At 51.4% G+C, this 13,066-nt stretch overlaps 1 protein-coding gene across 1 annotated transcript in view; it reads left to right on the forward strand.

Moving 5' to 3' along the window:
- Positions 1 to 12,467, forward strand: part of LOC136936263 (protein WWC3-like) — a 26,031-nt gene extending 13,564 nt beyond the window's left edge. The window contains 18 exon segments of the mRNA XM_067230041.1: positions 1,288 to 1,417; positions 1,550 to 1,696; positions 1,862 to 1,935; positions 3,447 to 3,695; positions 4,559 to 4,648; positions 4,948 to 5,546; positions 5,964 to 6,084; positions 6,733 to 6,816; positions 7,396 to 7,482; positions 7,630 to 7,825; positions 8,284 to 8,448; positions 8,970 to 9,070; positions 9,330 to 9,477; positions 9,741 to 9,905; positions 9,987 to 10,079; positions 10,367 to 10,600; positions 11,047 to 11,174; positions 11,695 to 12,467. Of these exon segments, the coding sequence (XP_067086142.1) occupies positions 1,288 to 1,417; positions 1,550 to 1,696; positions 1,862 to 1,935; positions 3,447 to 3,695; positions 4,559 to 4,648; positions 4,948 to 5,546; positions 5,964 to 6,084; positions 6,733 to 6,816; positions 7,396 to 7,482; positions 7,630 to 7,825; positions 8,284 to 8,448; positions 8,970 to 9,070; positions 9,330 to 9,477; positions 9,741 to 9,905; positions 9,987 to 10,079; positions 10,367 to 10,600; positions 11,047 to 11,174; positions 11,695 to 11,761 (2,878 nt within the window). The 3' untranslated portion in view covers positions 11,762 to 12,467.
- The last annotated feature ends 599 nt before the right edge of the window (positions 12,468 to 13,066 follow it).

A 13,066-nucleotide genomic window follows, 5' to 3' on the forward strand; every position in this document is an offset into this window, starting at 1 on the left:
CCAATTCTCGTTGCAAACTGGAAATGTCAGCGTTATGTTCTGTTATTGTTGGTTGAAGGTCTTCCACTCTGTGTTTTAGCTCCCTGTCACAGCACATGGAGGTTCATCTCACTCACCGTCAAGAGATGGTTGTGGAGTGACCTGTGGGCTTCTTGCTCGTCATGATTTCATTGGGCCCAGAGTGACACACGACTGATATTTCCTGTGTCATGAATTGTCACATTTGAGGCGCTAAAAACGACCTCCAGAAAGACGCACTGTTGACATGAGCTTGCGCAACTGTGTTCAGGCCTATTTTGAATCGTTGACTTAGAGAGTCTTTCAAACAAGCGTGTGTGCGCTACCGAACATGGGTGGGGGTTCACCAGGGCACTGGGCAGTGGCATGTTTTTGCTAAGCATATAAACCCCCGGCGCTGCCAGCGGGAGTAGGGGGGGAGCGGTGGGGGAGGGAGGGGGGACAAAGCAGCGCTTGTTTGGGGAGGAAGAGGCAGGGTCCACGGACGAACAGTACCTGCTGTTGAAGTAGGGGCTGGAGGAAGCAGGCAGCAGCCACACCAGAGACACGTGCCAGGACCACTGATGGTGGGGGGGGGGGGGGGGGGGGGGGGGCGGCGAGGGAGGGAGGGAGGGAGGGAGGGAGAAAAGAATGCAGGGAGGGAGGGTGCGAGACAGGGTGGCAGCCTGTGCATACACACAGAGACACGTAGGCAGGCAGACAGACACAGGTAGGCAGACAGACAAACAGACAGACAGACAGGGAAGTCCTGAAGACTTCTGGTTGGCTGACAGTCCCAGTTCTCTCAGCCAGGGGGATCCCTCAGTACTGGAACCCCTCAACACAGAGCCCTGAACGCTTGTCTCTTCAATACGCCTGCTCCTCCCTTCGAAAGCTCATTCTACTCATGTCATGACTGGACTTCTATTTCAATAGGGAAATACTCCAAGTCCAGATGCAGTTAGACTAGATGAACAGTCAACCTTTTCTGGACTTGAACAAAGATTATCTAGTTGAACTGTCTCTGGACTTTCCACACCACAGGACTCTGTAAACGTCCTGCTCCAGTCCTCTCCTGTTCCTGAGTAAGCGTCGTAAATCTTAATTTCAATCTTTTTAATGAGGTGTGTAAAACGAGGTGTGCTGGGTTCTTGCGTTGACTCTATTTAGGTTGTTGTGTTTGTTTGGAAGCCCAGAGGGTGCATGTCCTGTCTGGGTGAGAACACACACTGCCCAGGGAAGACCAGAGAAGTCACTTTGTTTTAACGGTGTGTGTGTGTGTGTGTGCAGGATCGACAGGAAGATGTCCAGCAGTCAGACCAACTACAAGCTGGACGAGGCCCAGGCCATCTTCAACGAGCTGCGCAGCATCAAGAAGTCCATCAGCACAGGAGAGAGAGAGAGGCTGGACCTCCTCCAGGTGAGACCTGACCTCTGACCCCTGACACCCCCCCCCCACTCCCCCAGGTGCCCCTGTATAAGACCCACGTCCCTCAGCTCTCACCAGCCCAGCTGTGCTCATCATGCGTGTGTGTGCGTGTGGGTCTTACAGAGCCTGGCGAAGCTCACGGTGAACTTCCACAGCAGCCTGTCCATCAATGACTCTCCCGGCGAGGGGCCCAACAGCGCGGGCACGGGGACCCTGGGGGGCCCACAGCAGTACTGCGACACAGGCTGCCAGACGGAGCTGGTGGGAGAGGTAGGCACCTCCGCACACCCTGACCTCCAACCTGGAGAAGGGATGCAACACAACAACATGTTAACAATTTGTAACAGTTTAAGAGAATGAGAGAATTCAGTCCAAAAATATGATGCTACCTTTTAAAACTTTTGATTAACGTTTTGTGTTGTTTTTATACTTAAGTATGGCTCCCAAGATTCCTCTCAGCTGGTGGACAAGGTGAAGCTCAACTGGCAGTATGAGGAGGCCAAGAAGAAGTAGGTTGATGATGATGATGATGATGATGATGCACTAGTTTAACATTGACATCAAAAGAGTAGTTTTATAAGGCAGTACACAACATAACAGCACAACAACACGGTCCCTCCTACACAACAACATGGAGACTACCATACAACAACGTGGGCACTATTATACAACTGCAGCAGTGCTCCAGTGTTGAGCTTGCCGGCTGCGGTGGGTGGTGCTGGTCTGAATGGTGTTTGTTCTGGTGACCGAGGCTGCAGAGAGATGTCTGACCAGGGGAATGAGCTGGGTGGGCACATCCTCTCCTGCCCACGCTGCTGACTGTGTGCCTTTGTGTGTGTGTGTGTGTGTGTGTGTGTGTGTGTGTTGAGAGAGAGCTGCCCACCTCTCAGCATTCCCAGTTTTAACACAGGGCGATTCAGTTGTGATTAACACACCCTCTCTCTCTCTCTCTCTCTCTCTCTCTCTCTCTCTCTCTCTCTCTCTCTCTCTCTCTCTCTCTCTCTCTCTCTCTCTCTCTCTCTCTCTCTCTCTCTCTGTGTCTCTGTGTCTCTCTCTGTCTCTGTCTCTGTCTCTGTCTCTGTCTCTGTCTGTCTCTGTCTGTCTCTATCTCTCTGTGTGTCTCTCTGTCTCTCACACACACACAAATGCTCTGGTGCTGCAAAATGGCCATGGACACACATGTTTTTTCTTCAGCACTTTAGTGCACCAGCCTGATGGTCTAACCTACTAAGGTGAAAACATATTCAGTATCTTGAGCTGATTTGTGAGGGGAGGTGGGGGGGGGGATAGAGGTAGCTTAGGCAGGGGGTTGGAGGCAGGGGAGGCAGAGGGGGGCTGGGCGGGTGGAGGTAGAGGTAGAGGCGACGGCAGGAGTCTGTGTTATTACACTGGCTCCAAACAGGCTTTTTTACAAGACGGATGTTGCCATGGTGACGCGGCCACCGCAGTGCCAGCCATGACATCAGAGACAGAGGGTTGAGGGAGAGGGAGAAGTCAAGAGAGCGGTAGAGGGAGAAAGAAGAAGAGAGAGAGAGAGAGAGAGGGGGGGGGAGACCTGTGGAAACTTGCATGCACTGTCGTTGAGTCACTCTGTCTGAAATCCAACATACATAAACACAGTTATTTCATTTTAACCTTGAGCCAAAACCCCTGCCTCCTGCCCCCCCCCCCCCCCCCTCTCTCCTCCTCTGAACACTGCAGAACACCTGCTCTGGGCGGCACCTCGTGTGTCCAAGTGAGCTGGCTGAGTGCTGTCAGTGTGGCATGTAGTGTGTGTGTGTGTGTGTGTGTCAGTCAGGGTATGTAGGGCACATCTTTACTTATCTGGTGCCTCCTTAGACATACAGTACACAAATCCTCGACTCTTTACCCACACCTCATCCACTCTCTCTCTCTCCTTCCCCATCCCTCCCTCCATCTACCTCTACCTCTCTGCCTCTCCCCTACCCCCCTCTCCATCTCTCCCGTCTCCCTACCTCTACCCCCTAACCCCCTCTCTGTCCCCTCTCCGTCCTCGCAGGGTGGCCAGTATACAGCACCAGATGGCCCAGCTGGACGGGGAGAGCTGGTCCGGCCGGGCCGAGGCGGACCGCGACCGGGACTTCCTGCAGCTGCTGCGGGAAAAGGAGGCCCTGCTGCACGAGCTGGCCCTGGTGAGCCAGCAGCAGCGCCCCCTGGAGGCCTGCATGCAGCTGGAGGAGGAACGCCGGAGGCTGGAGGAGGAGGTGCAGAGGGCCCACTCGGTCCAGAGCCAGGGGGCCAACCAGAGGTCAGTGGGCTGGGCGGACAGGGCTCTGGGGGTCGCTGGTGCTTTCCCCTCTGTAGGGTGTGAAGAACGCCTTTGTGTGATCCACTGGTGCAATGTCATGTACTGCGCAGGGTCTTGGTCTCCAGTCCCGTTCCTGATGAGATATCTTCCAGTAGGGTTTTGGATCGAACCCCAGTTGTAACTAACCTGATTCAGCATGCCAACCAGCTAATTATTATAATCAGGTGTGCTAGATTAGCGTTGGAGTGAAAAGCCGGAAGGTAGTTCTCCAGCAGCTGGGTTGGAGACCCCTGATCTAAGATCCACAGCTGCTGTGATGGTGTGTGTCTGTGCTCTTTTCTCATAACAGAGCACCCTTAGGAATATTGCTCCCTTTTCTCAAGGATTACTGTGTGTTTGTGACTGTTTTTGGTTGGAGGGGTGTGTGTGTGTGTGTGTGTGTGTGTGTGTCGTCTTCCACATGCCCTGGGTGCCCATTCCAGAAGCTTTCACGAAGCTTGTCTGATAAGATGTAACTTTTTTTTTAATGTTTTACGAAAGTTTTTCCGGTAAAAACAAAAACTGTTTTCCTGCAAAAACATGGCTGGGCCATTGAATGGGGGGAGGGGGGGGGCTGGGGGGAGGGGGGGCCGCCCTCATGCCCTTATCCAGCCTGAGAGAAGAGGTCTGTGTCTGTATAGATGGAGCCCGGCTGAGATACACTCACCCACCCACATCCTCAGAGACTGTTTTCTTTATGGAGAAGAAGGACCACACACACACACACACACACACACACACTCACTCTACAGCTGAGCTGGAAAACACCCTGCCTTCTGATCTGGTGGATTGCAAGTTTTATTTAGTGTGTGTGTGTGTGTCAGGATCCTACAGCAGGAGAAGAGGAATGTGCTTCTGAGGCAGTTGGAGGAAGCGACTCGGATCACCACCTACCTGCACTCCCAGCTGAAGAGGTACTGTGAGACGCTCGCAACATCCCTGTGCTCACCAGGCAGCTGGAACATCATCTGCCTCTCTATTTCTCTTTCTTTCCATCTTTCCTTCTCTCTTTTTGTCTCTCTTTTCCTCTTCTCTCGTTATTTTTCTCTCTGTCTCGCTCTCACTTTTTCTGTCAATCTCACTTTTTTTTCACACTTTTTTTCTTTCTCACTCTTTACACTCTCTAATACTTTTTTCTTTCTCTCTCTCCCTCTCTCTCTCTCTCCCTCTCCCTCTCTCTCTCTCCCCCCCCTCCCCCTCCTCCTCCTCTCAGCCTGTCGGCCAGCTCCCTGACTGTGTCGTCCAGCAGCAGTCGAGGCTCCCTGGCCTCCAGTCGCGGCTCTCTGACCTCCAGCAGGGGTTCTCTGAGCTCCATCAGCTTCTCCGACATCTACGGCCCGCCCCAGTACGACCGCCACGACGACCCCCACGACCCCCACCTGCGCTACCTGCTCCCCCCGGAGGCCCTCTCCAGGGAGCACCCTGTCTTCTCCCCCGACCCCCCCACCCAGGGCAAGGCCAAGCGCTCCCACGACACCCCCCAGTCCCTGGCCTCCCTGTCTTCCCGTTCCTCCCTCTCCTCCCTGTCCCCCCCCAGCTCCCCCATGGACACGCCCTACCTGTCGGCCCCCCAGGAGTGCCCCCTCACCCAGATGACCGAGGAGTACATGGAGCTGGCCGGCCGTGGGATGCTGGAGGGACTGCGCTCCCACTCCTACCCTCACCCCCAGCCTCACCCCCAGCCCCACCCCCAGGCGCACGCCCACGCAGGCCTGGCCGGTGGCGAGGAGCCGGGGGGGTCAGCCGCAGTCTACCAGCTGGAGAACAAGAGTCACAGAGAGAGCACTCCCTCTGGGTCATTTACCTCTGCTGGTGAGTAGAGGTAGTGCTGGTGATGTTGTGGCTGTCTCTCTCTCTCTCTCTCTCTCTCTTTGTATCTCTCTCTCTCTCTCTCTTTGTATCTCTCTCTCCCTCTCTCTCTCTCTCTTTGTATCTCTCTCTCCCTCTCTCTCTCTCCCTCTCTCTCTCTCTCTCTCTCTCTCTCTCTCTGTATCTCTCTCTCTCTCCCTCTCTCTCTCTCTCTTTGTATCTCTGTCTCTGTCTCTGTGTGTGTGTGTGTGTGTGTGTAGACCAGCTCTGCTCTGCACAGCCTCACATAAGGCATGTCAGGCCAGCAGCAAGCCCCTAATAGGCCAGAGTGTCTGCCTGAGTAATAGTGAGTGTGTTAGACAGGTGTTGTCGCATTGGATAGAAGACGAACAAATAAATCGAGTGAAATGTCTTGTTCAGGAGTGACCCTGCGGTCTAACAGCACCAACCGCAGCGGGCGCAGGGCCCGGAGGGTGTCTGCTGGCGTGTCGGAGGACGCCCTGGCCACGGACAGCGGGGTGTTTGAGGCCTGGGGGAGGAGGTGAGACAGGAGGGCGCCCCCTGCTGCGTCTGAGACCACACACCAAGACCCACACCCTGTCTCTCTCGGTTTCTCTCTCTGCCTGTCTCTCTCTCTCTGTCTTTCTCTCTCTCTCTCCTTCTCCCTCCCTCTCTCCCTCCCTCTCTCCCTCTCTCTCTCTCTCTCTCCCTCTCTCTCTCTCTCTCTCTCTCTCTCTCCCTCCCTCTCTCTTCCTCTCTCTCTCTCTCTCTCTCAGGAGCGGGGGCACCATCTAGTGGCTGCCGTGTGAATCACATCAACATATTATTGAGCAGGCTAGCAGGGGTGTTCAATCCTGGTCCTCGAGAGCCCCTGTCCTGCATGTTTTAGATGTTTCCCTGCTCCAGCACACCTGATTCAAATGAATGGGTTGTTATCAAGCTCTGTGGAAGCCGGGTAATGACCATTCATTTGAATCAGGTGTGCTGGAGCAGGGAAACATCTAAAACATGCAGGACAGGGGCTCTCGAGGACCAGGATTGAACACCCCTGGGCTAGAGCATAGAGCTGTGGAGCGCTTGAGCAATCGACAGAGGAGAAATTTACTGCCACCAGCGAAGATGAAAACTTTGGTATACAAAAGTACTGACTTGAACATGCGAGGACTTACTTTTGTGTGATTGTGCCCAGCAGAGCAGAGGAGTCTGAGGAGGTGGTGTACGTGAGGGAGATGACCTCTGGGGGAGACCCGGCCCAGATCCAGCTGGGCCTGCTGTGAGTATGATGTGGAGCACTTCCTGTTCCTGTAGAGCACTTCCTGTTCCTGGAAACACTTTCCTGTTCGTGGATAGCTTCCTTCCTCTAGAGCAGTGGTTCTCAAACCGGTCCTCAAGTACCACCTGTCCTGCATGTTTTAGATGGTTTCCCTGCGCCAACACGCCCGATTCAAATAAATGGGTTGTTATCTAGCTCGGTAGAAGCCTGGTAACGACCATTCATTTGAATCAGGTGTGTTGGAGCAGGGAAACATCTAAAACATGCAGGACAGGTGGTACTTGAGGACAGGTTTGAGAACCACTGCTCTAGGGGTTTGCTTCCACCCCAGAGTGAGGGAATAGGTACAGCTCAGTGGTTAGAGTATTTAACTACAGATCCCAGGCATAATGGATGCTGTGGATTAAAGGGTAAATGACAGGATGGTTTTCCACTCCAATCAAAGGCTGAATTAACACACCAACCAGCTAACTCTCCAGGAACAGGGCTGGAGAGAGAGCTGCTGTAGCCCTGCTGCAGAGGGCTTTTGGGCTGTTTAAAACCTGTTCCCGTCTTGACTGTCTCTCTGGTTCCTGTCAGGTATGATGCAGACTCCCAGTCTCTCCTCCTGCACCTGCTGCAGCTGAAAAACCTGAGCAGGATTGTTGTCAGGGACGGCCATAAAGTGTGAGTGCAAGAGATCATCGAAACGGGCTGTGTTGAATGTGATGATGCCCGTTAACCCTGTCTAGGTACTTTCTCCCGTGGACTGTTTTGAATGTGCTGCAATCTGTAAGTCAATCTAGGTTATTCTCTTCTCACGTGGCTTTCTAGGTATGTGAAGGTGCACCTGATTCCACTGGAGGTTGGCCGGGCATCTGCCTTCTACTGCTGTAAGGCCCTGGAGCTGCAGTCCATCATGAGCTTCAACGAGGGCTTCTGCATTCCCGTCCCCCTGGATGCCCTGGGCGGGTGTGCTCTGCAGCTGTCGGTGTGCTCGCTTGGACCCCAGGCACAGGAGGAGCTGCTGGTGGGTCAGGCCCCTCTCTGTCTGTCAGTCTTTGTCTATCTGTGTGTGGTCTGCCTGTGTGTGTTTGTCTGTCTGCCTGCCTCTGACTTTGAACCTGGTGGCCCCCGTGTCTCTTTGTGAGACACGGGGGCCTCTTTGAGTTCTCTTTGAACTTGACAGGTTGGCTTACGAACTGGAGGTTCAGGTTTTCAGGAATTGTCATCAAGAGTGCACAAATGAATGACATTTGTTCTGCACTGTGCACTAACCTGTTCACCTCTGTTAACCTGGGTGCGTGTGTGTGTGTGTGCGTGTGTGTGTGTGTGTGTGTGTGTGTGTGTGTGTGTGTGTGTGTGTGTGTGTGTGTGTGTGTGTGTGTGTGTGTGTGTGTGTGTGTGTGTGTGTGTGTGTGTGTGTGTGTGTGTGTGTGTGTGTGTGTGTGTGTGTGTGTGTGTGTGTGTGTGTGTGTGTGTACACAGGGTACAGCCCAGGTGGGTCTGCTGGAGTGTGAGAACAGCACCGAGATGAGTTTCCGTTGGCTGCGAGTGCAGATGCTGGGGGTCGGGGACCTCCAGTGGCCAGACCAGGGTGGCCTCAGCAAGCAGTCTGGGGGGCTGGGGGAGGGGCAGAGCTCCAGGACCATGGTGAGGACACTGTACACACACACGTAGCCATGCACAGTCACACACTGTACACACACACACATGTAGCCATGCACAGTCACACACTGTACACACACACACACACATGTAGCCATGCACAGTCACACACTGTACACACACACACACACACATGTAGCCATGCACACTCAGTGTACACACACACACACGTACCCATGCCCGGGGGGTCAGATGGCAGAGTGGTTAGGGAATCGGGCTAGTAATCAGAAGATTGCCAGTTTGAGTCCCGGCCGTGCCAAATGACGTTGTGTCCTTGGGCAAGGCACTTCACTCTACTTGCCTCGGGGGAATGTCCCTGTACTTACTGTAAGTCGCTCTGGATAAGAACGTCTGATAAATGACTTAATGTAATGCACACTCACTGTACACACACACATTGTATGTTGATAAAGGGACTGTGTTGTGAAAGTGTTGTTTTGTTAAAGGACTGTGTGTTACTGGACTGTGTTAGAGGACACGTTGTTTTACAGGACTGTGTGTTACAGGACAACGTGTGTGCTCTGATGGGGCGTAGCCACGCCCACCTGGAGGAGGGAGAGAGAGGGCAGGACAGGAGGGAGGAGCCAGGAGAGGCTGTGTCAGAGAGGTAAATACACATTTGTCCTTTTTCTGCCATCCAATGTGTCAAAAGGGATTATAACGTTACTTATAAGTGGGTGTGTGTACATGCTTGAACACCTGTTTTGACACTTGTGTATTGGATTGCAGGGAAAGTACAAGCTACCTCCTTAAACGTGCCTCATAAAGTCACACACTGAATAGTTGAATGCTCAACCAGAAATAGTTGAGCATTTTCCCTCTGGTGCTGAAGGTGGGATCAGTGAATAACAGGGTGTGTTCTGCAGGAGCTGGCAGGCCGAGTCTGTGGACAGCGGCTGCAGCAACAGCACGGCGTTCCCGCCTCACTGTCACGAGGGGCTGTGTCCCGACGGCGCCTGCATCGCCACAGGGGGGCGCTGCCACCAGCTGGTGGGGAAACCGCCCGCCCTAAAGGTACTGGTTACGCACTAGCTGGGTCCTGTACTAGCTCTAGGACTTTTGTAAGAGTCCAACTGAGCCTGTGAGTAGCCACGCAGGACTAGGCGAGACTGGGGCAGGTCAGGCTAACTAAGCAACAGGCGCAGCGCTGGTGAAAAAAGGACAAAATAGTATATAGTCACTACAGCTTTCTGTTAAGGTTGTAAGGAGCCATTTATTGGCAGTATAGCATGGTAACAAAAAGGTAAACACGGTGAATGTTGTCGTTGTGGCCGCAGGTGGAGAAGGCCACCATGACGGAGGGGATGTTCCCGGAACCTGTGAGGGTCCGGCCCAAGGAGAGGGGGGGGCGCTGGGGGCACGCGTCGCCCTTCATGAGGAGCAGCACCATCGTCCGCTCCCAGACCTTCTCACCTGGGGCGCGCAGTCAGTACGTCTGCAGGGTAGGTACACACACACAGAGAGAGAGAGCTTTCAGTTTGTTACCAAGTACAGGACTTGACTCAGGTGTTGGTGTCCCTCAGTTGTACCGCAGCGACAGTGACAGTTCAACCCTACCAAAGAAGTCTCCCTTCATCAGGAACACCCTGGAAAGAAGGACTCTGCGATACAAGCAGGTAGTCACACATCCACAACGTTTGCTTAGACTAAAAACACTGGCTATGTGTTATAATGTTCCACATCAATTATGCTGTCAATTTCTCTACTGTATGACTCAATAACATTCATGTATAACCCACAAATGCTGTGCAGTCGCAACCTGAGGCTACAGCTGCATAAAGTCTTCAACCTCTTGCATTTCACCAAATTTAAAGGATGATGAAACAGGTTTGCAAAGCTGAATTGTATGTGTTTGTGTGTGCGCGTTGCATGTTTGTCCGTGGGTGCGTGCTCGTGTGTGCAGCAGCAGTCCTACAGGTCGTCCCTGGCAGAGCAGCCGACGCGCACCTCCCTGGATCTGGAGCTGGACCTCCAGGCCTGCAGGACGCGGCAGAGGCAGCTGGCTGACGAGCTGGGCACCCTGCGGGAGCTGAAGCTGCGCCTGGAGGAGCCCCAAGCCGGGGAACCCGGAGAGCTGCCCCACTGGGCCCTCAGGGACGAGGGCTTCTGCTGCCTCCTCAGGGAGGCCCAGAGACAGGTATGGGGGAAGGGAGAGGGGGTGAGGAGGGAGGCCCAGAGACAGGTATGGGGGAAGGGAGAGGGGGTGAGGAGGGAGGCCCAGAGACGGGTATGGGGGAAGGGAGAGGGGGTGAGGAGGGAGGCCCAGAGACGGGTATGGGGGAAGGGAGAGGAGGGAGGCCCAGAGACAGGTATGGGGGAAGGGAGAGGGGGTGAGGAGGGAGGCCCAGAGACAGGTATGGGGGAAGGGAGAGGGGGTGAGGAGGAAAAGCAGCACCACATGGAGCTAGGTTAGGTCATGCCAGCACACCCAGATATATATATACATATATACACACACACAATAAAATCCAATAGCAAAATCATATTGAGGGTAAAGTGGGCGTTCTTACAGTATTTCATCAGAGGATGAGTTGCGTCAGTTGACCTGGGTGCCGCCTCTGCTGTGCCGGCTGTGTCCTGCAGGTGGGCCAGAGCCAGCAGGAGCAGAGACAGGAGGAGGCGGCAGAGAGACGGCTGAGGAAGGCGTCTAAAGAGGTCCTGCTGATGAGGGGGGCAGGCCAGAAGGAGCCCCTGCCTGTGCACACCTTCAGGTATGACGAGCTTCGTCCTGCATGCGACATCCTGCCGTAGCGTTGTCTTGACAACTAGACAGCACCTACTTTTTTTATAAACAGTATTGCGCTTGAGATATGTTGTTGGTGCATTGTCCTATCAGAATGATGTAGTATTTTAATTGGGATGTTTTTTTTGCAGTCTTGTTAAAATGTAGACTGTTCCTTGGCACTGACTACTGAAACACTGTTAGTACTGGTCTTTGATTATTGGCTGTACCAACTTAATGCATTATTTGTATGTTGTTTTGGATACAAACGTTGGTTAAATTAGAAATGTAAAATGCTGACCAGAGCTCAACCATACTTCAGTCCTCCAAGAAGGACCACAACACATTCCCAGCATTCCACTGGCTCCTGATGCATTTGAGCCTTGTAATCATAGCACTGGAGTTCAATCTTGATCTTGCCTCAGTGGTGTATTACGGTCTTTTACTTGTCTGAGATTCAGGGCATGAGCTGTGTTCTAAACTGAGCCTGATTGCTGTTCTGTTCACAGAGAGAAGATGGCGTTTTTCACAAGACCAAGGTTCAACATACCGCCTTTACCAAGTGATGACGTATGAGAGCTTTCTTCTGTATTTTGTGATCAAACATGAAGTATTTTTTCATAATTTTGTATTCGAAACCCATGAAGTAATTTAAATGAAATGTAGTTAATTTTCAGAAAACGAGAGCATGAAACTAAAATGCTAATTTTGACCGTTTTTAACTAAAACAAGGTTGTTCATGTGTGGCTCATTTGCGCACAGACACACCAACATAATTATTGACAACTTGTCTTTTCCTTTTTGGGGGAAAACGCCTCTTAAGAAAATAATATATCTCTATATTCCTGTACGATTTATTTCTGATGTTTGCTTACAAAAGGCTGGAAGACGGGAACAAATTCAGTTAAGACACATTCATTGTACTGTAACTTATTTTATAGTACTTTTCCTTGAAGGAAATAAAACGCTTCCTGCTTTTTTTATGTATTCTGTAAAGCTTTGAACAAATGGCACTTCAGTGTTTTTTTTTACATACAGTAGAATGGAACTGTTGCCTGATTTTGTTTCTGTTACTTAAAAATCCTTAAAAAAGTTATTTACATAAAATGTCACTTTTTAATCTACTTTTATTACAGATGTCATTGTCCTTTGTTATATTATTAAAATTAATGATTATTCCTTGTACTTTTCAATATGGATAAATATATGAAACACTGTATTCAGATTGTTTATGATGTCTGTAAGAACATCTGCAGTGTTACCTCTTGTGAAAATAAAACTATTCAACTAGTCACTGTCTTAAGTCCCCCCCCCCCCCCACGGTATGATTAAACTTCTCTCAAGGGAGGACAAAACTCAACAATGAACTGGACAAAATAAGTGCAACAGCATCATTAAATTGTCCAGGTCTATTCAAACTTTGACAGGTGTACATTCCAAAAGTGGTGACAGGTAGATTGAACCTAACCCCTGGAAAATGCCTTGCATACTTAGTGTAAACTTTTATTAGGTTGATTATATTAGGAGACCAGCAGAGCAGGAGCGTGGGAAAATAAGTGCCCGGGTCAAGGGGACATTGCTGATGAATATTAGACCATTTATCTAGTCTTGATACCCACAAAATAAATTAATACGTTTTTTTTTTCCATTTACATTTACGCAGGAAAAAAAAGTGAATTGATCGGGTCTAGTTTTAAATTAAAATCCTAGTTATAAATGACATATTGGTAGAAATCTGATATATATTGTTCTTATATAACAGACACTGTAGTTTGTTTTTACCTGACAGGTGGCCCTGGGTTAGCAGTGTCTTTGAGGAGGTTGGGAGAAGCTGTTAGTCATGCATTGCATGAGTAGGAGCCCAGGGGTAATACTTCACAA

This window comes from Osmerus mordax, chromosome 26, assembly GCF_038355195.1.
Source record: "Osmerus mordax isolate fOsmMor3 chromosome 26, fOsmMor3.pri, whole genome shotgun sequence".
In the NCBI taxonomy this organism is placed as follows: domain Eukaryota; kingdom Metazoa; phylum Chordata; class Actinopteri; order Osmeriformes; family Osmeridae; genus Osmerus; species Osmerus mordax.